The sequence below is a fragment of the Scleropages formosus genome, chromosome 1 (genome assembly GCF_900964775.1).
Source record: "Scleropages formosus chromosome 1, fSclFor1.1, whole genome shotgun sequence".
NCBI lineage: Eukaryota > Metazoa > Chordata > Actinopteri > Osteoglossiformes > Osteoglossidae > Scleropages > Scleropages formosus.
The window spans coordinates 16,757,352-16,784,814 of NC_041806.1; the positions used below are offsets into that span (position 1 = coordinate 16,757,352).

The following is a 27,463-nucleotide window of genomic DNA, read 5'->3' on the forward strand; positions in this document are numbered from 1 at the left end:
CATCGCTTCTCGAAGCAAGAGTTAAGAAGAGAGGAGGAAGGGCAGTAATTATATTATCTGCGCCCTGCAGTTCTCACTTGACATCTTCAACCGTAGTCTACTAATGGGTTGTGGTGTTTTTACGCGGGCAAGGCAAGAGCAAATCATAGTTTTGTAAAAGAAAGGTTCCTACTAGTCTGTAGGGTGTAAGCTGACAAAGGTTGCTTAATTGTCATTGGCTAATTCTTGACTGAAGCGGGAATTTGGTACAGGCGGCGCTAGGTTTAACGCGGGCTTTCGCGCGGGAGCAAAAGGTCCACAGAGAAATTGTGACATGAGCTGTTGTTCTTAATAAACTCTTTTAATTGTGTACTCGAGTGTTCCAGTGCTGTGTTTCCATCAAACCGCCCAAGAACGGTGTACTTCCTTTCGGACACCACAGAGTAATAAACATGGAGACGATATTCCCAGTACGAACAAGCTGGTGGTGGTAGTACCGAGTCCATGAGCTACCTGCTTACTCACTCTGCCCACTTTCCTTAATGATTAATAAAGTTCTTATCCGTCTGATTCTTTTCTTCAAAGTCACAGTGTTCAGCTTTGTATTTCCAGTTATTTACACAGCTCTGTAGTATTTACTGGAGTAATTCAGGGTAAGTACCTCTCTAAACTTAGGGTGGTAGAGCAGGAGATGGGGTTCAAGTGTGCAAATGTTTTGCAACCTCTTTTAATTTCTACTTTTAATTTGTCTATTTCACATACAGGCAATGATGCTATTTCCCATGACCAAGACAGTATAAGAGCTCACTGCCTGATGAATAACTGATTGGTAAAATGGTATTTAGACACATTAATTTTATTTCCCCAGTGAAGGAGTCTTTTGCTTATTGCAAATACCTTATTAGGTTTTGTTTTTAGTTATGATCTCATTAAGCATCATTTCCTTTGATGATTCCACTAGCTAGTTATTACTAAAGACCATGTCTGGAGATTATTCAGTAGGAGCTATAAACCAAGTCCTCACACTCTCTTTCATATTGAGCATCTCAAAAACACACACATGCACAGCTCATGCTGCTGAAGAGTTTTGGCAAAACATTTTTTGCCACTAAAATGTTAAAAAAGTTTTGCCTTCAACGCATTAGCTGAGGTCTGATAATCAGGCAGCCGTGAAGCCTGTTTACATGTTGAATGTTCTCTTTGCGCTGAATAGCCAAATTAAAAACATTCATCAGGGTGGACTGAGCTGTGTGTCTGACAGTCCACTCAACCACTGCTACACTGCAAACTAAACAGTATTTGCACATCAAACCCATCATTGAATATTACATTCAGAAACAAATACACTTTTATCACACAGACATGTTACAGAAACAAGTGTGTGTACTGTACTGCTCTTCCAAATTTGTATTTATGAATAGAATATCAAGCACTCGGTATTACGCAATTTCCGTAATTTGTCTAACTGAAGTGTAAGCATCCTTCTTCAGAAGACTGCACATCTTTGAACAGATAAATATCCCCTTTTCTAGCAATAACAAGTTGTTACAAATAATAATTAAATAATTAAAACAAAAAACATTGCTCATTTTGAGGCTTCCCCTACAGATTACAAAAGCCAAACAGGAAAACGCAAATTTTACAGTTCCTGCATTATATACAGCGCTGTTTCTGTCTGGCATTTATCTCTCTGCTGATGAAGCTCTCATTCAGTTTCTCAGACGTTCACAGTGTCATCCTCAATGGAAGCCTTATTCCATAATATAGGGAACCTTTTATTTAGTGTTTGTGTATGTACGTGTGTGGGTTTCTTAATCAAGTGACAGCGAGACAAAAAGTAACAGAATCTTGTCTGTCACAATAGCTGTAGGGCCTTACAGAGCAAGGGACCGAGTTTCTCTTCCGTTCAAACTCCTAGTGCTGAAAATGGCACTGCTGTGAAATTAGTTATTTTCACCTCAGGTAGGCAGGGTAGGTTACAGAATATTATAAATGCAAGTGATGCAACACTAGTTCAGAAGCTTTTAGGGGTGATAGTTTCAGGGTGAAAGTGGATATTGTTGAAAAGACTATTCAAATATCATTGCTATGTTGTGCACCTGGGCAGGAAACAGAACCTGAAACCACAGATGGGTAACAAAGTGGTCAGGTTCACAAGACAAGGACATACCTTAAAAAGGTCTTCAATAAAGGATAAGGACATTTATTTCCACAAGAAACAAAACATACTGTATTTCCACAAACTTCTTCCAGTCCTCTTGTTCAAGAAGAGTAAAAAGTGGGGGTGTTACTTTGTCAACAGTACCACCAAGTTCCCAAGTCAACAAAATCTTTGCAATAGACGTTTTTGTAAACTGCAAGTGACTCCGTCACAAAGCATGAGACAGTGCTTCAATGAACCAGGAGGTGTCAAGTAGCAAAGCTCAGTCAAAGAGGGAATGAAGAGATGAGACTCCCCCTCCACAATGAGCTGCCACGTAAGAACTGTACTTCAGCAAGCTGGAAGTGGAAAAGACTGAGTACTTTGTAGTGAAAAACATGTCACCATTGAGTCTTCACCAGCCATCCTGAATGAACAAAGTACTGAAAAATATTCTGGAAGAAGATGGATGAATAAAAGTATGTTTTTTGGCAGGTTTGAGTTCCATATGTCCACAGGCTTTTGGTAGTTGAGAGACTCTCAGGGCTATGGCTGCTAAGGTGTTAACAAAAGTTGCAGAACCTTTTCTACCATGAAAATGTGCTGGAGGATGTGATGGAGATGGTCACACACTGAAACTGGAACTGGAACCGGGTGTTAGGACAGGGTGAGCAGCAAATGGAAAACTGGGGAATGTGGTACAAAAGAAGGGACAAAGTGGGGGACCAGCTTGAGTAGACAGAGCCTAGGTAGGTGGATCAAAAACATGGAGAAGTGTCAACAGGCAGCCCAGTGTTGGCAGCCACTTGCAAGTGACAGCATTTGAAACTTGGCTTGGAAAGAACACCAAACAGATGGGCAAGCGTACCTGGAGATACAGTGAGTAGGATGATTAAGGGCTTGGCAAGCAAAGCCTGCTTTTTGAATGTTTGCCCATTCCTTCATGCAAAATTCTCAAAATCTGGCAAGTTAGATAAAAAAACATCATTGGACAGCAATGCCGTACCAAATTTTCAATGCGGTCCACGTCTGTGCTTTGGCCTGGCCATTGCAGAACACTGACTTTGTTTTTATATCATTTAGTTGCAGTTTTTGCCATCTGCTTCGAGTACATGATCTTCCGGAAAACACTGTCTTACACAACACTAAGCTGACAGCTGAAGTAGAATTTGCCTTTGAGTTATCTTGACCCTTAAGACAACAAGTTTTCCTCCTGTCAAAAAAAAAAACCCACAGCATGATGCTTCCACTGCCATGCTTAGGGGTCAGGATGGTGGTACTAGACTGAATTCTGAAGTTCAAGACTCTTCCTTGGGTATGTCAAGTGTTGACTTATTTGAGATTACCCAGAGCCCACCTATGCTGTTCTGATATCCTGTCCTTTATCCTGTCCCTGATGATGGTGATTGGGAACAGGCTTGGGAGGGGGTTGCCATCCTGGTGTGTATCCCGTCCAGAGGACATGACACCTACTTCCACTCTGCTTCATTGAAAATCTCAGCCTATCACAATCACCAGTTAAGGAACATATAAATCACATATATACTGTTTTAAAGCCTTGCTATTTAATTACTATGTTGTTCCAAGCTTGTTACCAAACTTTGAACTTTCCGATAAGCAACAGAGCAGGAATCTTTCAATGGTACTATGACTTCTCGGGGGTGGCAGTTTATCATCTGTCCTCATTAAGATGTGCTGCTGAGAACGACTGTGTTACATCAGTGCAACAGGAAGCTGCAGTGACAAATATTTCCAGTGGTTGGTGCTGCTGCCTGGAAAAGTGCATGGAAGTTGCATGCACAGAGTTCTGAAGGACTTATCATGTGACTCACAGCCACCTGAACCACACAATGGACTGGACTTCCCAAGACCTTCCATCATAGCGAGATGTAGCATGATGCATTAACACATTTACATTTATCTATTTAACAGACGCTTTTCTCCAAAGCAACTTCCAATGAACTCTGTGTAGTGTTATCAACTCACACACCTTATTCACCAAGGTAACTTACACTGCTAGATACACTACTTACAATGGGTCACTCATCCATACATCAGTGGAACACACACACTCTCTTTGTCACTCACACACTAGGGGTGAACCTGAACAGCATGTCTTTGGACCACAGGAGGAAACCTACAAAGACACAGGGAGAACATGCAAACTCCACACAGACTAAGCAGGGATCAAACCCATGTCCTCTCCCACCACCCAGGTACTGTGAGACTGCAGCAATACTCACTGGGCCATCGTGCTGCCCGACACAACCATGTGAGCCAGGTGATCGCATCTGGCTGCCTCAAAATACACTTAGGATCTGGCACATGGAAATGAAGTTGGATTCACTGAGTGTTAAGCCTAAAAATCATTAGACATAAATAATAGTACTATCTATCTTATCATATATCTTAATGATTCTTAATGTTACATGATCATTTATTCTAGACTGAAAAGGCTCTTTTTTATCATTAAGCACAAAATAAATTCCACAGTGTCGCTCCAGAATTAGGAAATTGCATAATGTCCAGCAATCCACATTTACAGGCAGAGTCATATAGCTTTTATAAAAAACTGACAGGAGGTATACCAGGCCTGGGGTTATGAAAACAGCTTTAATTTTGTCACCAACAATGACACTGGATATCGGCTGCCGCCTTAACCCTGGCTGCCTCCTTGCATAATAAGCTAGTCCTCTCCTGCTTCATCAATACCCTCCCTCTCCTAAAGTCTCCTCTCTGGTGACTAAATAGGTATTAACTGTAAACGCCAACATATGAGATGGGAGAGGGGAGGGGTGGGTGGGGGCTTTTGGGATTTGGTTTCAGACATTTATTAATAACTCAACTCTCCCATTTCAATTCCTAAATTAATATCTGACAAACTCTCGCCATACCTGCACACACATACAAATATAGCCTTATATGCATATATACGCATCTTGTTTCTATATATATATACATATATACACTTGTGTGTGGTGGTACTGTTTCAAGGTGTCAGTAAACACAATGTGTCTTTATTAAAGCTAATAAACAATACTTGGTTTTTACCAGCCACTTGTGTCTTGTTGGGACCAAAGGAAAGCATTGACATGAGACAGTCAAACAATCTTATGGGCTCCCCAGTCCTGGTCCCAGAGGGTCACACTGTGTGAAGTAACAGCTAGTGACATCAGATTTTGTTAATTGATCAAGTATTTTTAAAAGCTCTTGGGATTGCCATCAGAACTCAGTCATTATCAATAAATGCTCAAGACTCATTACCATGATGAACATCACCTGAAATTCATGAGCATCTTTGGACGTTGGGCTTCGAGCCATGGTACAATCACAGTTTACTGGTATAAACCCTTATCAGTCATGAACTGCAATGTGAACCCGTCAACAACCACTATTCCTCTTTTGGGACTTGAACCTTTAACCAGTCAGACAAAGATCCAGTGTCTTCACTGCTTTGTGAACACCTCAACAAGCTTCTAAGATTTACTATCCCACCTTAAACTGACCAGTGCTATTAGGATCTGCCCTGATCCAGATGAAATATTTAAGAGCTGAATGATGTTCCTTCTGAGATGTGTTCTATAGATCGTCAAGTTCTTCTAAGCTGCTGAGTCGTGGCTTTTAAAACCTGTTTATCCAATTGGACCTCTGAGTTTTAGCTTTCGAGGAGTTCCACATCCTGTCACATGCACCTGAGGTTCTGAGGAGGATGTGTTGATTATTGCTGCGACACCATTTTTACACACCTCCCCCACACCCCCAATGCCATAGATATCCTAACCCCACATAACCCTATAAACACCATTCTCTTGTTTCATCGGACATTTTCTAAGAGAATTGTTTGTAATGTGTATGTGATCGCTGTCAGGTGCTTGCTTGTTGACATTTGGTATGTTGGATGTATAAAGACATTCCACCCAAATGACCCGTTACAGTTGAGAGGCATGAACACACGGACAAGGCGTGCGGAAACACCGACACAGCATCGCCATTTTTCGTCCTATCCCTACATGAACCAGGGCAACCTTCTGCCACTGTGGATGCCAAGGGTAGCAAACTGGATACCCCCATCTCCCTCGCCACCCTACTTCTCTACTTTTATTTTTAGCCAAGATCAGAGCCCTACAAAACTTAATATGGGAAAGGAATCCTGGATCTCTCCCTGATGCCCACACATTCTCCCAATCCATCTATCTGAAACCTATTCCTTTCCCCCATCCCTCCCTCTCTTTCACTCACAGAGTGCTGCTCAACTCACTTAAATGCTTCATCTATATGTCTGTCCGTCTGTCTCTGTCCCTCTTTCATGATTTGTCTGTCTCGTATGTCCAGCTTTTTTCCGTGTGGTTTGAAAGAGGTGCCAACTCTTGAAGATCCTCCCCTCATCCCCGCCCACTTTTTTTACCGGCCCCCCATCAAAGTTCTCTCCCACTTTTCCAACAGCCCCCTTGCCCTGAAGACAGCTCAGCCTTCCTCCCATCGTTCCCTCACACCCAGGTCATCCAATAAATTCAGTCCCTGTCTCTCTCTCTCTCTTCCCACTTATCATTGGCTCATCCCTGGGTGTGTGTTTTTTTTTTAAATAGAGGGTCTCGGGGGTTGCTCTTTCTGTTTTCTGGGTGGTGGGGATCTTAACTGCAACTTGTTTCTGTTTCTTTTTTTAATATTTTGAGTGGAACAGAAACAGTTTTTAGTAACCAGGGAAACATGAAATTGTATTGGGTGCTACTGGGGGTCCTGCTCTCCTTTGGAGGGCTGTCTTTGGGAGAGAAGGGCCTGGACTTCCCTGAATATGATGGCAAGGATCGCGTGCATGACCTCAACGTCAAGAACTTCAAGTCCATCATGAAGAAGTACGATGTGATGGTCGTCTACTACCACGAGCATGTTGGAGACAACCGCGCCGCCCAGAGACAGTTTGAGATGGAGGAGCTGGCCCTCGAGGTCAGTCATGGCTCCAAATTTCGTGAGGGATTCTGATGCTTGTGGGAATGTAGGTGCTCCGCATGGTGCTGGAGGAGAAAAGCTAGACTAATGGCAACAGGAAACAAACATGCTTAGATGGTGTTTAGTTCAGAGTCATAGGTTCAAAGTCACAGATCTTGATCTAAAGAGTCATTTTAGGGAGGTTTGTACATCTGGAACAGAATTACATTTATTATGCAATGTAAGAGCCCAAAAAGGTGGAGTGTACCATGCTACTGCCATTCAGATCACCTGTTGGACATGCTGGAGGTTAGACAGGGCCCCCTGGATTTAGAAGTTTGAGGACAAGTACAAGTACCATACTCACAGTCATGGTCAAAGTGCCCTTCAGAACATAACTAAGATCAGCTTTTTTTCCCTCAGCTGCAGATGTTGGCTAAAGTTCATCTTCTGAACAATGTGCCATTCAGTGAGCTTTTCCATCCTGTGTGACCAATGAACAATGTTTAAAAAATAAAAAGTAAGGTGAGCATGTACAGAGGTAAACTAGACATGTCAGAGCAGCCTTGAGGAAAGAGGCAGGTCTGGAACCACTGCTTTGGGAAGGTTTGTGTAACGGGTCAATGAAACTTAATTTTTTATGCATTTTTTCAGCAGTGGCTACACTTGCTGCTCCATATAACTCTCGCTGGTGTTTCATTTTTTGTTCTGAGTTTGATGGAACACTAAATGATCTTGAAAATGCGTGGCAAGCATTGGTGGTGTTGTTGGGAGATGCCTTGTGTGAACTTTACGTTAGCAGCAGCTGCCAAAGACTGTCAGTGTTAGTGTTTTCCGGTCTTCGGCACTCATCAATGCATCATGTTTATGTTGACCTTTAAAGTTTATACCACATATTGCTATACTGGGAGTTTTTGAAAAGTATATGACATACACTGTTGGTTGGATTTATGCTGTCTGAGTTACTTGTAGGAGAGCACTTCACTGGTAGTTGGTAGATAGAAGTCTCTATGGGATAATGTTAAGGTGCACTTTTTTCCTGTCCCGGATGCTTTTTAAAAGGCCAATGAGTTATGCTGATGAAGGACTTGTAAGTGCTGAAATGAGTGCATGACCAGCAGAATGCCGAGACATCACAAATGGTAACGGCTTAGATGACGCAGAGACAGCATGAAGCCATGGAGTGCGGTAGACATGTCTCCTGTTCCTGAAGTGCTCAAGCAGCACACAAATCCTGATAATAGTACAAGTCTACTTGCAGGCATGAGCAGGAATTTGAAAGTGGCATGGTAGTTTGAGCTCTTGCCTTGTGTCTAAAGGGCCCAGGTTTGAATCTCAGCTCTTGCTATTGTACCCTTGTTGAAAGATGTTTACCCTAAATCTCTACACTTAAAAATTCCTTGCATGGTTAAAGAAATCAATCACTGCAAGTCTCTTTGCAAAAAAGAATTAATAGTTCACTTTTTCTTACTGCAGAGAACTGTATTATTTAGTGTGAAGTGATAGAGGTGTGTTTTTACCACAGTAAATTACTTTAACTTTTGAACAGTAAGTGTCAGTTTGTGTTCCTATAGTTGCTAGGCCCTGTAAAAGTGTTGGAGAAGCGTTTTCAGCAGTGGTGGAGGTGGGTCTGCTCCCTCTTCTCTGCCTGTGGAGTGAAAGCCGGGCTTGATGCTGATGTCTATTTCTAGGACCTCAAAGCGGTCTGCCTGGGATTGGGTTCCTACGCCACTCCCACTGCTCACATCACAACATCCAGAACCTTAAAATGTGCTGAGTTTTACTCTCAGACCACTGCAAGCATCTGACTGACACACATGCAAACACACAAGCTCACACAGACAGACACATTTAGATATGCAGAAGTTTAGTGTCATGCTGCATTGACACACTGGCACATTTTTCCCTTGACAATGTCATGAAAGTGTTTCAGTGTGTGAGTGATAAGTTCCCTGGGTGCCGTAGCAAGTGTGTAATGTATGTCCGAGTTCCCAAATCCTTCAGTGTGTTCTTCTCGTGTGGGTGCTGTGAATTGCTTTCTACTAGTTATTGTGCTTTTGTGCACGACTAGGGAAAGTTTGAAGAGCGAATGGACGATTCAGCACGCACTTATGGGGGCACGTGTTGACAGAGAGCGTTGTCTATCCTGATGCCACCTGTATTCTATATTTGCTCCCTGAATACATGTGGGACTGCTCTGGACTGACCAGAAGATGTTCAGATCATTTACGTTTCACCGTTTTCGTTGTTGCTTGCTGAACACCTAAAAGTACCGTGGTATTTCTGGATTACTACTGATTTTATACTAAGACGTTCATTTCTGATGTTTATTAACACCATGGAATTACAGGTTCTCCAACCCCAAATCCATGTGATTTCACGTCATGCAGCTCGGGGTTTCTGTGACACACTACAGCATGGTGCTCCTTTCGGTCACACCTGAGGTACCTGTGAGGCTGCTGATGCTCTGGTTCCAGCTGACGGAAGCGTAACATAAATACCCACGCAGTACTTGCAGAGAAATGAGAGATCGGGAGGGATCAATCATTTATACCACAGGCTGGCTACCCTCATATCCGTTGAATGTGTAATCCAAAACGTCTATTTCAAGCGGCGCCGACCTGCATGGACATAGATGGGCACTTTCTCCAAACGGATTTTGAGCTGATAAGAGGGAAATTCTTTTTTTAAAGTAGGGTCTTGAAATAGAGACCCCAGAGCGCCACTGGACCAGGTCCTGTCAGTTCACGGTCCCATTCACTGGAGGTGACAAATCGGTGAGCAGTGCAAAATCATTCCCAGTGGCTAAGCTGGCAGTGTGTGTCCAGAGACACGGGACACCTTTCGTGTGCGCTGTCAGGGATTCATTCTGCAGAGCCTTTCACGAGACATCATATCACATCATCAGTGATGAGTAAGGCGAAGAGATCTCAGTGGTCACCATCAGTCACCTCAGACGTACATCAAGGCTTTTGCAGAACAGAAGGGCCTAATATCACAATTGTCGTTTGGCCAAAGGCTCACTATGTAACTGTGTGTTGTTTACTCCAGGAGCAGTAGTCATTGTCCACAGAAATTTAGTCACACATTAAGTGATGGAAATAATATGAAGCTAAAATTACACAGAGCACAGTGAAACTGAATTACAGCAGATATTAAACTAAATACGTAGCACGAGTTTTGGTTGCCTTTTAATATATGCCCTTTTCTAAAGATAAATATAAAACTATTTTTGTACCCATCTCCTAGTCAGCATGGCTGCACATTTATCACACTTCTCTTATAGAGCATCTTAGAATGTCATGCTACTTACAGTTATTTGCCCATTTATGCAGATGGGTAATTAATGACTGAATTAACAAGATTCAGAGCTGGGCCGTTTAAGGTGGCAACTCTAACCACTACCCCACCTGCTGCCTCACTGTTGTCGTGCAGCACATTTCTGATCCATATATGTCCCTTTGAGGAGGTGGCAGAAGATACAGTGGAGAAGCACAGATCGCATCACTGAAAAGAGGATAACGATGATTTGAGCCACTTATAAGGTCTGTAGTACTAGTATTGTATTCATCGTGGATTTACCCATGGTGCCCTGGTGTTAGGGTAAAGGGTATGGGTAAGATTAGGGTTAGGCATGTATCTATAGTGTGCTCAAACAAGAATGTCAAGAAAGTCCAGAGAATGGACTCTGAAGTGTACAATGTGACATGAAAATAGCATTTACCACTACACTGCACCTCAAAAACACACAGACGACTGCCATCAATACAACATATAGGGATTAGATAAATACAACTCTGTCTGTTGTGCCCTGACAGTTTTTCAGGAAGGAAATTTACATTATCTAATGAACTGATGACAAAAGGGTAAACACAAATAAGAACTTCTGAAGGATTGTACAAGTCAGAAGCACACCTCCTATTCACAAAAACATTTACACATCCGTTAACACCCTGTCCTTCCAAGAACTGGTCACAGGAAAAGTTGTTAATGAAAATTTATGTATTCAGTTCCATCCAATTTCATTAAACTCAATACGCTTTATTTATCCCAGAGGGTCAATTATGAAGCCAAGAAGACAAAAAACTATCAATTTTTAGTCCAATACAACAATCCGGACCAAAACAAATCAATATAAGGAGACAATGGGATTATAGTTATTCATTGAGCTCTGGTTTTCCTCAGAAGTGACTTAGAGTGTCAAGCTAATGAGTTATTCAACCCTTATACAGCTGTGTAATTTTGGTAGCATAGGTTAGGGTAAGCACCTTGGTCAAGGGTACTATAGCTGAAGACAGGATTTGAACCCATCACCTTTAGACCTAAAGGCAGCAGCTTTAGCCACTACACTGCCAAGTATGTGGTAAGGCCCTTTCACATGTAAAAGAGAGCAGTGTTTCCTGGATGAATGAATAGACAGCTTCATCACACAATTAAGAACAAATATCCCATAAAACTGATTGTGATATTTATGTAATCTGTGTTAGATGTTGCTGAGTTTCTCTGAATGGACTTGAAAATATATTACATACATTCAACTGTAAAAAATTATCAGTGCAGCCTATCTAAATACATATAATCAACGAGTTCATGTACTTTTTTACTTTTTTCACTTTTTTTCCGTGCATGGTGGTATATACACTGATCTAGAAAGAGGGTCCATTCAAAGGTCATTATGAACAAACACAATAAAAGAACTATAGAGACACCAAACTGAGAGCATGTTAAGGACAACAATGCTGATTTAATGGTAGAAAAAGTGGCAAGTTGCTATGGAAGAGTCTTATAGGCAGAAAAATGTGATATAATTACCACAGGTCCAAATGCTTCATAAATAACTGTTTTCCCTAAACCTGAGTTTAGATATTGCCCTTACATGGGCTCATTTCAGCTGCAGCTGTGATAAAGGCCCATTCCATGGATCGCTCCGTAACAGGTCCAATGTGGAATAAGTAAGGAGATGTGCTGCTACATCATTTACATTCACACTTTGTTATTCTTTTTGAATACAGTTGTGCTGGAACTGAAGATTAAACTGATCCATGTGTTCCCTTTAGGATCTTTTTCTATTCTTTTCCAAATTACCAAAAGAAAACACAGTATGTCAGTTCAAAATATTGAAGAATATATCAACTCAAGTAACCATAACCAATTTCATGTTGCAAGATTGCTGTCTGGTGGGGGGTGCCATACCCAAGTTGACTACATATAAATAAAAAGATGAAAACTTTAAAAAGGTTACGAAAATCATATGTATGTCAATACGTCTGTGTAATTTTTTCATAACATTTTATTGAAAATGCATCTTCAGTGGTAATAACAAATAGCAGTAGCAGTGAGGTTGATGACTGTCTGAAATTAAAGAAAGTGCCGCTGTTGGTGGATTTAAGGGAATTTATACACACTGGAATTTGAACAGCGATGTCATTGTGTCTCCAGGATTCAGATAGGGCACAGTAATATTTAACATTGTACCTGAGTTTGCAGGGGTCAAACAAAGCCAAAAGCAGATCTTAACACATAAACACAATTAGTCAAGTCAAAGACATGTTTGTATGACTATGCTGAATGATTGCACTTTGTGCTACATATCTATTCACACCTTTACTAATATATTTGCTTTTGTATGGATCTGTCATGCGTATCTGGTATTTGCTGCACATAATCATAGGACAATCTAGGTTGGATCATCAATACGACTACCAACCCAGTCCCAAACATGCATGGCAGCAACCCAACCTTCTTTCTTCAGGTCCATGAACTTATGGCCAGGGGACGGCTGTTGGTGGGCCGGGTTTACAGCTTCTGGCTGAGCACACTCTTAGGGGCTGAGCATGCAGTAAGATGTGTACTGTACTGTACCTGTCAGCGTATCTCAAAGACATGGATCATTAAGGCCACCTTGCCAAAATAGTCTTGGGTCAATGTATGTTTGGGGCTAAATTTAACCAGTGCTGCTACCAGCCCTCCTCGTTTGGCTGCTCCCAGACGCTGCTGTTCTCCGCTTGTTCAGCAGAGATCCTCTTTCTGCCCTTATAGACGCTCTGGGGCTTGTCCACTCGCTCTCCCCCCGCCTCACCCTCCCCCGCCGCGTCCGTCCCTCCCATGCTGAGCTTCGCATGGAGCACGTCCTCTTCTGGGGGAAATGCAGCACTGCAGTTCACTGGAATCTTACCCAGGCGTCTGTTCTCAGGCTTAGTTCCAGAAGGTCTTCAAAGGAGCATATATTCAACAAGTTCTCACAAAATTGTGAATTCACTAAAGCCAGTGAAGTTGGACGTGAAATGTGATGAGAGGAGTGACGTAGTGAGTACGGAACAATTCATCGAATGATTCATTACACGCTCAAGGAGTACAGCTGAAGAGAACAAACCAGTGGAAAATGATGAAATGTTGGATCTCAAGTTCTTAGGGAAAACTAGAGCCTCCACAACTCAGAAGAGCTCTCTGGCAGCAATAGTTCAGACTTTAAAGTCCGGTACATGTTTGCGTTTCTGTAGCATCCTCCTCTTCTCATATTTTAAATACCTATGTAGATGATGCTTTTATGCAAAATAGCATGCATCATACACGTTACAGGAGAAGTTACATGTTAGGCCTGACAGAACACAAACTTGTTAAGTCAACCTTAGTAGTGCATAATGGGTAAAGTAAAGTGCTCATATCTGAAAAAGCATGTGGAAACAGACCCAGAGAGTAATTACTGAACATTTACCTCATAACTGCTGCCTCAGCAAGGAGGACGGTCAGTAAGACCACGGATGGAGCTGCACGGTGACCTTGCAGTGACAGCCTTCTGAGACATACCCTAATAACTCCAGTAAAAAAAAAAACAGCAAAAATATATGACATTATAATATGTAAGGTTAGTATATATGAGACTCTGCATCTTTTAATGTTGAGAAATGCTGATACAGAACATCCTCATTTCCTGCGGTCAGACGGAACAAGCAGGTGGTCCACAGAGTTCAGTGAGAAAGGTGAACTGCCGGATGCTGGCATCACCGTTGCCATGAACATCTAGCACTTTTCCAAACAAAAGACCAAAAAAAAGGGTTTTGAATGTAACTGCCAGCTCTTTGTATCACGTACACCGCGTGACCTTCGTGTTTAACGCGCGCAATGTAGACCTGCCGTCAGCAGTTAACTGATGACTGGGGCAGCGAGTGAAGCTCATGTTAAAGCATCATTGCTAAGTCCTCTTTCAGAGCGACTGATCCGTCCACCAGTTGGCTGTTCATAGGCAGTCTAACCTCTTCTCTGTTTTAAAACTGACACAATCGTATTTTTCCATTATTTCTGTGCAAAAAAGAAACAGAATCAGAGAAGGAATTCGTATCGTTCATTGAGGCGTAATTCGGAAATCAACTATATGTCATCACATAATTTAATGTGAATTCTTAAAACACAACACCCAATTGAAAAATTGTGAAGGCTGCAAAGTGGGGTGGTCCGTGTGCCCCCCCCCCCCCAGTTTATCGCATGGCTAAATTGACATCTCGGAAATTGTTTATGCCATATAATCTACAATGAGCAAAACCACATTAAGAATTGTTCTACCTCATTTTCTTAACCGTGCTGTAATACATTTACATTCACGGTTGCTCGTTTGACAAATTCTTTTCTTCAAAGAGATGTAAAATCTGAGTAAACTGCATTTCATCGACAACAAAGAACCTTAGAAATAGACACGATTACTGAAACGGAGCTTATTTTGTTCGAAACCACCATTTGTTGCCTGCACCCATCTCCTGAACGCATAAGAATAATAATTCCACTTGAGATAAACATCATCATCGTCACCCTGGGTTTTTAAAATCAACAAGAGCAGGATGGTGAAATTATTGCCCGGGATAAATAAAAACAAAGAGTCATTGTCAGGGTCCTGAGAAGCACTTGACGTGGTAATTACATTATTATTCTGGTGACCTAAAGAAAAGGGCTACACAACAACCATAGGAAATGTCAAAACGAGGGGGGGGACTAAATAAGCAACACAAAGGGGTCATTTAATGGTTAAGAGTTTGTATAAGGTGTGCATTCATTTGTATGTATGTTTATACAATGGATTATGTCACACAGTTTTTATTTTTAATATAATACGCTTTCAACTAAAACCCAAAACCCAAGGACGACCGAAATTCACTTTTTCATAATAGATTATTAAATCACTTATTCCAGCGGCTCTGAAACAGCAGATCTCATTGCCCATAATGATCTGCTGAAGAGTGTGAGACCAATTACCACATTCCCAGGTCTTCCAGCAGATTCGCTAGAGGAAATAGCTGCTTGACAGAGACGCAAACCTCCCCCCCCCCCAACACTCCTCCTAACGGTGCTGAGGCCTGTGAGGGTTTCTGTTAAAGTTCAGGTGTGATTCACAGTCGAGTGGAGGTGTCGAGGTGTCAAGGTGCACATCCAGCAGGGCGCCGGTGAGGACGGCACACGAACAGCTCTGGACCTCCGCTCCTTTCTCAGCAGGATCCCCCCCGTCGGTGCAGGGGGCGAACGGAGCCAAACTCAAGCACTTGTGTCAGCCTTTGGATCAAGTGTCCAATCCGCCACCCCCCCCACACGCATCCCGTCCCCTCGGCCTAACAGCAGAAGGCTCCTCTCCTGTCGACTCGTGGCTTCTCTCTGCTACCATATATAGTTGTGCTTCGCTGCGCCAAGAGCCCGCAGGCCTAGCTGAGCCCCAGATCTGTTTAGCTGGCAGGTGGAAGATTGGAGGAAGCCGCCCTGGACTCATATAAATACCCCAGACTGACAAATATGGGCAAAGGGTTGGGATGCTGAACATGAAGGAGGAAGATGCCGAGAATCAGTGAGGCTTGCAAAACACTGATGGAAGCAGGAACAACACTAAGAGAGAGAGAGAGAGAGAGAGAGAGAGGGCAGAATCCAGACACACAAACAAACACAAATGTAATGAGTTAAAAGAAAGAAGCACGCGGGGCTCGTCCGAGCTGCAGAATAAAGCACGTCAGGCGCAGCGTGTGGCTCTAAACCAACAATATTCACATTTCCACAGTGTATCTGAAGGTTGCAGTAAAAGTTCCGTGCTTTACGAATTATGACGTTATAACCCGGGCCACCTGGCGTTTAACTGTGTTATGACCCAGGTGTAAAATCAAGTGCTATGTAAAGAAAATGCGTTTGAAGCGATCAAGTCATTGAAAAGTTATGTAATGATGTCACTGAGAAAAAGCATTGAAAGGCAATAAATGCGACACGGAGAGGCGACGTTGCACACTAGTTTTGGCAGCAGGCCTCAACTTGATGCTTGTGTGTTACGTATATGTCAGAATTATGGTGCACGGGACACACCTGAGCCATGTACCCCACCACACCGACATCACCCTGTAGGGTCGAGACCCCCAGCCTGGGTGGAGACAGCACAGGGACAGCAGTGTGTCTGATTGAAGAGCGGAGTGAGGGGAGTGACCCTCTGACAGAAACCCTCCCATGTTCCTGATCTGTGGTCCATGGAAGGCCAGTAAAGGTCACTGAATGCTTTCAAAGCTGATTCCAAGCCCGCAGGCCCCCTGGACCCCTGGCCCCCGGCACCCAGCCCTGATCATGTCCCGATAGGAGCTTTCCTTACCACTACGTACCTCATGTCTTATTGGTCTGACTTGGTCCTCATCTTTGGTTTTGCTGTTAAACAGAAATTTGGCTCTGATTAGTCTTATGATTCATATTGACTTGGTTGGGATCTCTCTAAAAACAATGTACTTTTCATCCATCGTACGTCTGTGGTCTCAGCCACGCTGCAAGCACCCTCCTGAAGAGGAGCGTAAAAATGCGGAAATGAGGCTCTTCCGGTGCACTGGCGCAAATAGCGGGTGAGCTACAGGTAGCCATGTGGGGGGTCCGTCCTCCTTCTGGAAGCTCAATCTCTGTGAAGGACTCTAGGTTTTCTGGGGCAAACACTTGAGGCCCGATGTATCACCCTCCCATTCTTGCTGAGCTGTAGGTACAGGGAGGCCCTGCTCTGCCTCTCGACAGCTCCCATTACCTCTTCGCTGTCGCTTCGTTACTGTGTTTTACCACACAAATGGCAATCTCGTCACCGTAAACGCAAACCCACCGAAGGGCAGCTTTCGGTTCGTATTGCCGCGGAATCAGTACAATGCAGAACAAATTTTCTTCAACGGCTTAACACTTTCTTTTCTACATCCGTAACTGAATTATTTATGTCTAAAATGACTTTATTAACATAGGAACATATTAACAGTTACCTTAAATTTTAAAAAAAAATCACAGAAACAATCAGCAAATGAAACACAGTTTTATTTCCTAACGTTGCTTCTGCTGAACTCACGAGGCCTCCTGGTGAGGAGGGGGCAAAGACAGAAACCCCAACCTTGAACGATAACAGAGTAGAACCACTTTTGTACCGGGACTGAAGTGACCAGAGACAGTCTGGTGGAGTGACAGACTGTGGTATTCAGTAAAATATGGTAATGACACACACCTTCACATAATGCCGATCACACACCCAACTGAGACGTTTCACTTGATCGTTTGCTGAGAAGAACCCAAACCTCTGCAGGGAATACCATCATTTTTTATATGCTACAGTAAACATGGTGCGAAATGCAAAAAAAAAAAGAAAAATCTATATGTTATGTAAACATCTCTAGAGCCGTTTGCAAGTACTTTGGGGAAAGTACAGCTTTTTGTTTTATACATGTATACTATTTTTATATTGAATACATTTCTAGGAGCCTGGGCTGCTGGTCTTGACCTTATTTTATTTTATATGTTGTATTTTGTTTTGTATATTTCCCTGTACACCACATTCATGTTTATTTACTTAGCCGATGTCTTTCGTTCAGGTTTACTGCGTTCTAAGTTATTTAAAACAATTTATGAAGATGGACGGATACCCAGATACGAGTGTCGATTGATTATTTACTAAGGTAAATGTTAATTTTATTTGCTATGACAGTGATGTTTCCCCTCCATCCACAGCTCGCCGCCCAGGTTCTCGAAGATCTAGACGATGAGGACATCGGGTTTGGTCTCGTTGATGAGAAAAAGGACAACATCGTCGCTAAGAAACTAGGTGACTCTCCTTCATCACAACAAGTGCACGATTCCATGTAGAGGATTGCAGCATCTAATGTAACGGCAGTTTCCAACATGCAATACCCAAACACACTGTGATTTAATGTTGCTGAGGACCACAAAGTTATAATGAACTCCAGTGAATTTCCTGAAATTAGACAAAATAAGTATTTTTACACCTACACTGTACTTTACCACACAGTATTTTGTCATCCTGCGAATCGCTGTACTTTTCAGATGGCGATGCTCTTGATCACATTAAGATGCGAACACACTGCCAGTGATCAGAAAGCCAGTCGTGTCCTTATACTTCAGTGCCCACTTTGTGTGCTCTGCAGTGTGTACGGCATGGTGGTGCAGCAGGTAGCCAATTTTGACTGTATACTATCAACAGAAATTAGAAAAGTCGTGTTCTGTTTTTGAAGACTGGTCTCTGTCTCTATATTCACATTCGATGAAACTCATCTAATGGGACAAAATACGGAGCAAGAGCTGAAATAAAGGCAGGTTATTACATTTACATTCATGTAGCAGACACTTTCCTCTAAAGTGATGCTCAGCTCCAACAAAAACAAGAGCGAATTTCACAACAGATGGAAAGATACGGATGCAATTATTAAGTATTATACAAGGCTGCTATTTCTTCTTGAAAACACCCAAACACTGTACTGTAGGGGGGGTCACAGACGTGCAGTAGGTTTGACCGGATCCTGTTCTCTGGTGGGTCTGGGGTTCGAGTCCCACTTAGGGTGCCTTGTAACGGACTGGCGTCCTGTCCTGGGTGTGTCCCCTCCCCCTTGGTCTTGCACCGCGACCCTGCTCGGGACAAGCAGCTTCAGCCAATGTGTGTGTGTGCTATACTGTAGGGCCAAATGACAATAACCCAGCTCCCTCTGGCAGATATTTCTAGTTACACGAAACTTAACATTTTCTGAATCCTTGCTTTGCTGTCTGTATATACGTTTCAATCACTCTTTTCACCTTGAAATCTGTAGATTTTGATGAGGTGGACAGCATCTACGTCTTCACGGAGGATGAAGTGATTGAGTACGATGGAGAGCTGGCCGCTGACACTCTGGTTGAGTTCATTTATGACGTGAGTGGAGATGACCGTTAGTGCGACCATTTTATCGCCACTGAGTCTCCGTTGTCTTGCTTCATGTCCCCCTCTTTGTCGCCCGTGTGCTGTCTGGAGCCTCCACGCAATTTTAGCCATTTTCTTCAACTGTTTCCTCCTTACCGTGTAGCTCACATCTCCATGATTCACGGTCGTTTCCTGCCCTGCACCTCCACCAATTTGTTCTCAACCTGTTCTACTGCCATCCATTTCCTTCAGTCACACCTGAGCTTTTTGTCACCCTCTCTTCCCTCTTCAGGTGTTGGAGGACCCTGTGGAGTTCATTGAAAATGAAAGGGAGATCAGAGCTTTCGAGAACATCGAAGAGGAGATCAAACTGGTGGGCTACTTCAAGAACGAAAAATCTGATCGTACGTATTAGGAGCTATGCAAAAATTCAGCAACCCGTACAGAAGATGATGGAACAATGACAAATAAACCCGGACAAAGATTTTATATCACTGCTTGGCTTGTTTCCAACTAAGTAGTTCCATGTTGTCTGTAAAATTTCTATGACTTCCTATAATATTTCTACACCACGTGATAAAACATATGCCTGGAGTATTCCAGACTTCACTCGTTACCATTTATGTGAAATGTACAAATAAACCTTCAGGTTGTGTGAACCTTCATTAACAAATAGGCTCTGGACTCTACGTAGCAGACTGGAAGGCAATGCTTTTTTTTTTTCAGAATATGTGGAGTATGAAGATGCTGCTGAAGAGTTCCACCCCTTCATCAGGTTCTTTGCCACCTTCGACTCTAAGGTACTTGGAGGTCTATCTGTTTTGTGGGCTCTTCAGCCCAGCTTTCAGCTACAGGAGAGACCAAACACAACTCACTCGATCCCATGGAGGAAGAGTCCCAAAGAACAGCTGTAACACATTGCTCAAAGTTCCAGGACACTTTTCTCACAAGATAGTGGATTTGATCTACATTCCCCAAGTATACTGATACATACCAGAATTTCCACAAAGTCCTCCACTTGTTCAGACATCAGATTGCATTGCAATGGGAACTTCTTCTCTTTCCAACCTGACCCAGAACAGCTGATCATTCTTCTGTCCCTGGCTCTACAGTAGTGTCCTGAACATCTCCACTGAGTGTCTGTTTTCCACACACAAACTTCCCCTGTGCTTCTCCCCAAGGTTGCCAAAAAGCTGGACCTAAAAATGAATGAAGTGGACTTCTATGAGCCCTTTATGGACGAGCCCGTTGTCATCCCTGGAAAACCCTACTCAGAGGAAGAGCTTGTTGAATTTATTGAGGATCATGACAGGTGAGCTGGTCTGAGACATGGGCAGACATGAATAATTAATTTGTGGGTAAACACAAGCACAAGCACACACACACACACACACACACACACACACACACACACACTGTCTGAAACCGCTTGTCCCAAGCGGGGTCGCGGCGAACCGGAGCCTAACCCGGCAACACAGGGCGTAAGGCTGGAGGGGGAGGGGACACTGCCAGGATGGGACACCAGTCTGTCGCAGGTCACCCCAAGCGGGACTCGAATCCCAGACCCACCGGAGAGCAGGACCCGGTCAAACCCACTGTGCCACCACACCCCCTCCTAAGCACAAGCAGGTACATACAAATGTTTGGCTTGATATGAAACACTCAACTTCATTCCCAAGTGGATGGATACAGGTCATAAGTAAAAATAAAGATGACAGAGACACACATAGGCGCGCAAGACAAACATCCGGCCCAAGCATATTCTAGGGTTTATAGTGTATGATTATTATTTTCTCTTTTTCAATACAGACCAACCCTGAGGAAACTGGAGCCCCACAACATGTACAACATCTGGGTAAGTGTTATCTGAATCTCTTTTCAAACCTTTAAGTATTTATGCATACATTGCAGCTTCTCTTAATTAATGAATTTAGGTAATAGATTGAAAAACCAGATTTTACAATAATTACAAAAAACATCTAGGAAATAAACTTCAATCTGTTGGTTTTTCTACCACTGTAAATCCTTCATGTAACAATCCATCTGTATGCAAAGTTCGGGTCTAATAGGAAGCAGCTTTACAAGGTCCTGACTTGTAGCTTCCGAACATCACACACACGTAATTATAAATTAATCAAAACGTAATTTTGTATTGGAATTTTAACTTCTGACCAAAAGATGTCAATGTATGAACAAACAGAGACATAACAAGACCTACATCACTATGTCATTTCTCTCCATCTCTTTGTAATGTTTTGTAAATCACATTAAAAAAAAATCATTCTCCGCATTGTAAGTATCAAAATATTTTTCCCGATATTTTCTCTGTCTGTCCCACTTTTCTCCCTTAGGAGGATGATATTGATGATGAACACATCATTGCTTTTGCTGAGGAATCTGACCCAGGTACAGTGATGCCACAGAGATGTGGTTGTGGGGAGGTAGGAAGAGAGAGTACAGGTTAAACTTATACCACAGAATTATTCACATTCCATCAGTGTAAAATTACAATGAAATTATTTTATTTCTTCTGTGTTCAATATCCATAGCACCATAGCAAGGCATTCATTGTTTCTGCAAAACTGGGTAGATACATATAGTCTCTATACATATATAGTGTCTATATGTACATAGTCTCTATGCATATACTGTATATAGTTTGTTTGCATATACAGTGTCTGTACCTATATAGTCTCCACACAGTACATACTGTAGTGTCCATATAGCCTCGGCAGGGAACTTGGGGTCTCAAGAACCGTGTTCCTGTAGGTTTTAGACAATATGCTACAGTTCATCTTCGTATGACTGGACCAGTGATGGTGAGGGAGGGTGTTGTCATGTGACAGACTGGTGACAACAATGTTCTGCTATCATGCAACTGACTTTTTCTTTACCACCTTAAAATGATAGCAAAATTGTTTTTCTTTTTTAAATTTTTTTATTTTTAATTATTTTTAGCAGATTTTAGTTATTGTGTTTTATATTTGGGGTTGTATGTTTGCAAGTCACTTGAAATATTGAAATTGTTGTTTTGGAATCAAACTGTGTTTTGCACCAGTAGGGAGACAAATGATTTATGACCTTAATGGGAGGGAGGAGGCAGATGCGAAGAAATCGACAATTCCTTTCAATTCTGAGTTTCCAAAAATTGTTCAGCGTCATGTATTGAGAGTTTTACACTTGAAAACTAAACACGAGTTAATGTTTAATGGTTTCGGTTTAATTTTACCGATTAAAGAACTACTTATTTGAAAATTCTAGAAAAACGTTGAAAAAGTAATATTTAATGCACAAGACTGACATGGTTCATAATCATGGTTATATTTTTGTTTCTTGTTAGCAACTTCTTAATGTTGACTGGTGAAAGCAGTATGGCTCCTTATGGCCACCTGCTGTTTTGGTTCAAGTTCTTGTGTAAGTCTGTGTTTCAGCCTGCTGTTGATGCTCTCGTCTCGCTCTCTCGTTCTCCGTATGTCACCATATGCTGAAGTTCTCGTGTCACAGCTGTCCTTTGTGACTTTCCTTCAGATGGTTTTGAATTCCTGGAAGTCGTGAAAGAGGTCGCTAAGGACAACACCGACAACCCCGACCTCAGCATCCTCTGGATTGACCCTGATGACTTTCCCCTGGTAAGACTCTTGTGCGTGCTGATGTGAGGCAGGGGTGAGAAAGAAAGAAAGAAAGAAAGAAAGAAAGAAAGAAAGAAAGAAAGAAAGAAAGAGGATTTTGTCATGGAGAACTGCTCCAGCTCATATACAAGTAGCTATAAATGAACAGAATTTGAAATACTTGACGCTGTTGGAGATACGGGGTGCGGTGGCGCAGTGGGTTGGACCGCAGTCCTGCTCTCCGGTGGGTCTGGGGTTCGAGTCCCGCTTGGGGTGCCTTGTGACGGACTGGCGTCCCGTCCTGGGTGCGTCCCCTTCCCCCTCCGGCCTTATGCCCTGTGTTGCCGGGTAGGCTCCGGTTCCCCGTGACCCCGTAAGGGACAAGCGGTTCTGAAAATGTGTGTGTGTGTGTGTGTGTGTGTGTGTTGGAGATACCTCAGTACAGTGACATTATGGTATGAGGTGAACGAAGAGCTCATTGTGAACTGGTGGAGGAGAAAAACAAGTGTGAGGACTTGAAATGGTTACCATGGAATCTACAGATGTCATTTAGAACATCAGACCTGCTACTTGTCCTCACACTCGGTGTCTCTTACAGCTCGTTCCATACTGGGAGAAGACCTTTGACATCGACTTGTCCTCACCTCAGTTTGGCGTTGTGGACACTGATGATGTAAGTCGCCTGGACGTAGCAGTTTAGTACAGTTTGAGTGTAAAGGTTAAACCTTAAATATGCTGAGTGGAAGTGACCCAATCCCGATGTGACTGCGTTCAGTAAGTAACTGTTTCAGTTTGACACGGATTTAAACTGTATGTCCATCTGATGGCTTATTTTTGTATTCTGTCTCTACACAGAATATTAAAATGACAAATATGTGTCAGTGATTTTCTGTTTTTGTAAATGTGCATTGATTCCAACTGTTGTGCTTTTTATCCCAAGTTTTTTGTTAAGTTGTTTGTGGCCAGAAAATCTGGGATCGAATTCTCTGTGTCTCCTGCTCAGGGCGACAGTGTCTGGATGGACATAGATGATGAAGATGATTTGCCAACACCAGATGAGCTGGAGGATTGGATTGAGGATGTCTTAGAAGGAGATATTGACCCTGATGAGGATGATGATGACGACGATGACGATGACGACGATGACGACGACGATGACGACGACGACGATGACGACGACGACGACGACGATGATGACGACGATGACGACGACGATGACGATGACGACGATGACGACGACGATGACGATGACGATGATGATGACGATGATGATGACGACGACGATGATGATGATGATGACGATGATGATTAAATTCTTTAGGCCTTCTTTTACATCATTGGCACAAAAGCATCACAATATTCAGGTCTTACAAAGCTGACCTATTCCTCGTCTCTTTTTGTCAAAACTTGTCTTGATAAAATTGTCATCTGTTCTGCCCTCCTTGTTTTCCAAGACCCCCTCAGCACCCCGGCCCAATCCCACCACTTGCATCAGGGCTCTGGTCCGGTCGTAGGGGGGACCATTTTCCTTATTAACACATCTCCTGTATCTTACTCGAAAAGTGCAGCGCTCCCGTCTCTCGGAAAAGTCAAAGTCCCGGTAGCTGAAATTCCCATTTGTTTGCCTCATTACATGAAAACTCTTACAGTTCTTGTAGCATCTGACTCATACAACAAACTGAATATTAAAAGAGAAAAAAGAAATGTCACATCTGACGGCAAAGAATTTAAATGTCACCTTTCGTGTACTTTTGTACATATTTACAAAACTACAGTTTGCAGATTTGCATACAATTTCATGCAGAAAAATTTCAACAATCAATGGTAAAATATGATAAAAAATTAAGTTACATTTAAATCCTGTCTTTTCTGCTTTAACAACATTTCCACTCAGAGAAAATGTGGGTGCCATAAATAACCTGGTGGAAGTGGAGGGGGTGGTTAGGGGTGTTTAGGTAAATCTAAATCAGTCTGTAAAAACTGGTGTTACTATTAATGTATTTTTGTTCTTTTTGTTCAGGATGAAATGTCTGTTCTTCTTCTCTTTTATTTGAAAAAGAGGGCCAGAGTTTCTTCCAGGTTAACGCAACATCTTCCAATAACTTATTGTGACCTTACTTGATTCAGAACAGGGCCTCAAGCCTTCCTTTTTGTGAAATAAAAGTGTTGTAAATCAACTGAATGTTTTCTACTAGTAAAGAAATAAAACAACAACTTATTTTTTGTAAATGAAGGAAACTCAAGCTCATTGTAAAGTCTTAAAAATGACAGCTTGGAAGGAGATGAAAATAATTTTTAAATGTTTTGAAGAATTTTCTGTTTCCTCGTTGGGAAAAGAAAGAAAGAGAAAAAAATGTTCAAAAACAAACAACCCGAATCGTGTTATTATTACGCCGAGCTGTGCCTAAAGGCATGGCTGTCACCGTTCGTCGTATTATTTTACTGGAACGGAGGATTCGCGGTAATCCACAGCAACATCCATCAGATGCTCCTCTGTAACTGTCTTGCACTTTGGACACTTGTTCACAGTAGGAGTGTAAGAACACACAATGCAATATGTTTCTCTGCAGGGAACATGAGAGACCGAAGTGCTCTGTGCAACGTAATCACAGTATCTGCGTCTATAACACGTGGGAACTGGGGGTTTTCATTAAAAAAAAAAAAAGTACCTTCACAAATACTACATCAGAACGGTGCTTCAGATTTGTTGAAAGGTGAAAGTCCATAACAGCGAACAGGTAAGAGGAAGTAGCTTCATGTCCAGACTCTCCAAAATGATCACATGGAAAGGTCCATATAAACAAATGTGCTGTTGGCCCATCTCTTACACAATGAGGTCCCACGCAAAGAAATACCTTTAAAACGTGGCGTGTATTTTCACAAACCGTTCTCATACAACAGGCTAATGATTCAGTACAATGGCGTTTTTGCCCTCTGCACAGTTCTTCACACAACTTCCACAAAGACACACAAGACAGCACAACCACGGCTGTAAAATACCACATTCAACCTCATGTAGGTGATCCCAATGTAATGATTCATATTGGTGGCACTTGATGACAAGGGCTAACAGTGAGGGACTCAACTCAGGGATTTGAAACTGTGACTCCTTCTGAGGGTTGTGTGCCTTTCTACAGCCGGGGAAGGTTTAAATAAAGGCACATGTATTACCTCACCTCCTTACTCCCTTTGTGCGGTCCAGGCTCCACGCAGGCACAAGCACACACACGCATACCACAATTGTAAACAGCTTTACTGACATAAATACCGTCACACTAATGTAAACAAAGCTTTAACCTAGCGAATGATTGTCAAATGATTGTCAAATGATTGTCTAGCTTCACCGTATGTGACAGCACACAGTGACTCATCGTTATGCATAAAAATACCTTTTATTTTGGTTAATTAATTTTACATGACGTTTTTTTATCAAGAAACTGTTTTTTTCCAATAAGTGATAATAACAACTTTCCCGTTTATTTATTTTTCATTTTATTTTCTTCACTTGCCCGTTTTCAAAAAGAACTTTGACAACAGTTACTTGGCTCTGCAGAATTGGTCTCGGTCATACACCGGTACAGGTGCAGCAGGTGGAACAGAGGTGAAGGACATTAACCTGGAGTCACTCCTATAAAAAGACCCAGCAGCAGTACTGACTAATCAAGGAATGGATAAAAACAGCAGGTAAATTGCAAATAGTAAAAATACACATTAGCATTTCAGTCCTGACTAAATATTTATTTGCAATTTCATTCATTCATTTAGCTGATGCTTCTCTCCATAGTGGCTCATAGTGTTAGGCTACATTTACCATTTGTACATCTGGGTATTTTTACTGGAGCAATTTAGATCAGGTGCCTTTAAGAAGGGCACTACAACTGGAGGTGGGATTTGAACCAACAACCTCTTGATTGAAAAGCAGAAGCTCGACGCACCAAGCTATCGAATATAACACTTAATCAGGAAGGGTTCATTATTATTTTTTGGGAGGTGATAAGACTGTGTTAAAACACTGCAAATAGCTATTAAAGCACCAGTGTGCTATGTGTTTCGGGTTCAGGACATTTCCGAGAATAATTCTGGCGCCACCTAGTGGCTAGAAAGTGAACACAGTACAGTATATTAAACCTTATCGTAGCGGCTCGAGGTAACGGGATCATCAGGCACCGTTTTCCAGTGAAATGTGAGCAAGTGTTCCAGTCCTAACCCATTTCATTGATTTAAAATCATGGGCAAAAATCACACTGAATCAATGTTAAACAATTCATCTAGTTTCTCAAAGCCTATGAAGGAATCGTTAGATATATATTAGGTGTTTTCGGCGACATCGACGGTTAATCCGCACAAATTCAACGCAACTCTCTGCAAACTGGACTCTTCTTGTTGCTTTTATTGAAACGTTTACTGTTTATATAATTACTGGCATAGTTATTACTGTTGTAATAGCTACTGTTGTAAATTTTTTCTAATAAGAATAATTAATGTCGCTTTTCTCCCCATCCTTTCTTCCCTCCTTTCCTCCCGCGAAAACACGACGCGCTGCGTTGGGGTTGGGGGAGGGAGGATGTCCGTGCGTTACTGCCTCCTTTCTACGTGACGCGTTACGTAGGGAAAAGGAGGGCGGCGCACTTCCGCCCCGCACGCCTCCGAGAC

General features: G+C 42.3%; 1 protein-coding gene across 1 annotated transcript; it reads left to right on the forward strand.

Moving 5' to 3' along the window:
- The first annotated feature begins 6,548 nt into the window (after positions 1-6,548).
- Positions 6,549-25,024, forward strand: casq1a (calsequestrin 1a). The gene is made up of 11 exons (XM_018758074.2): positions 6,549-7,063; positions 18,023-18,116; positions 19,114-19,214; positions 19,495-19,606; positions 19,929-20,002; positions 20,384-20,514; positions 21,012-21,057; positions 21,554-21,608; positions 22,731-22,831; positions 23,409-23,483; positions 23,814-25,024. Exons 1-11 carry the CDS (start codon positions 6,827-6,829, stop codon positions 24,120-24,122), a joined length of 1,335 nt encoding a protein of 444 aa, XP_018613590.2. The 5' UTR covers positions 6,549-6,826; the 3' UTR covers positions 24,123-25,024.
- Positions 25,025-27,463: the final 2,439 nt, after the last annotated feature.

Coding starts and splice junctions, on each gene's coding strand:
- casq1a (XM_018758074.2), top strand. CDS start 6,827: ATGAAATTGTATTGGGTGCTACTGGGGGTCCTGCTCTCCTTTGGAGGG. Junction 7,064..18,022: donor TGGAGGAGCTGGCCCTCGAG/GTCAGTCATGGC, acceptor CTCCATCCACAG/CTCGCCGCCCAGGTTCTCGA. Junction 19,607..19,928: donor CAAGAACGAAAAATCTGATC/GTACGTATTAGG, acceptor TTTTTTTTTCAG/AATATGTGGAGTATGAAGAT.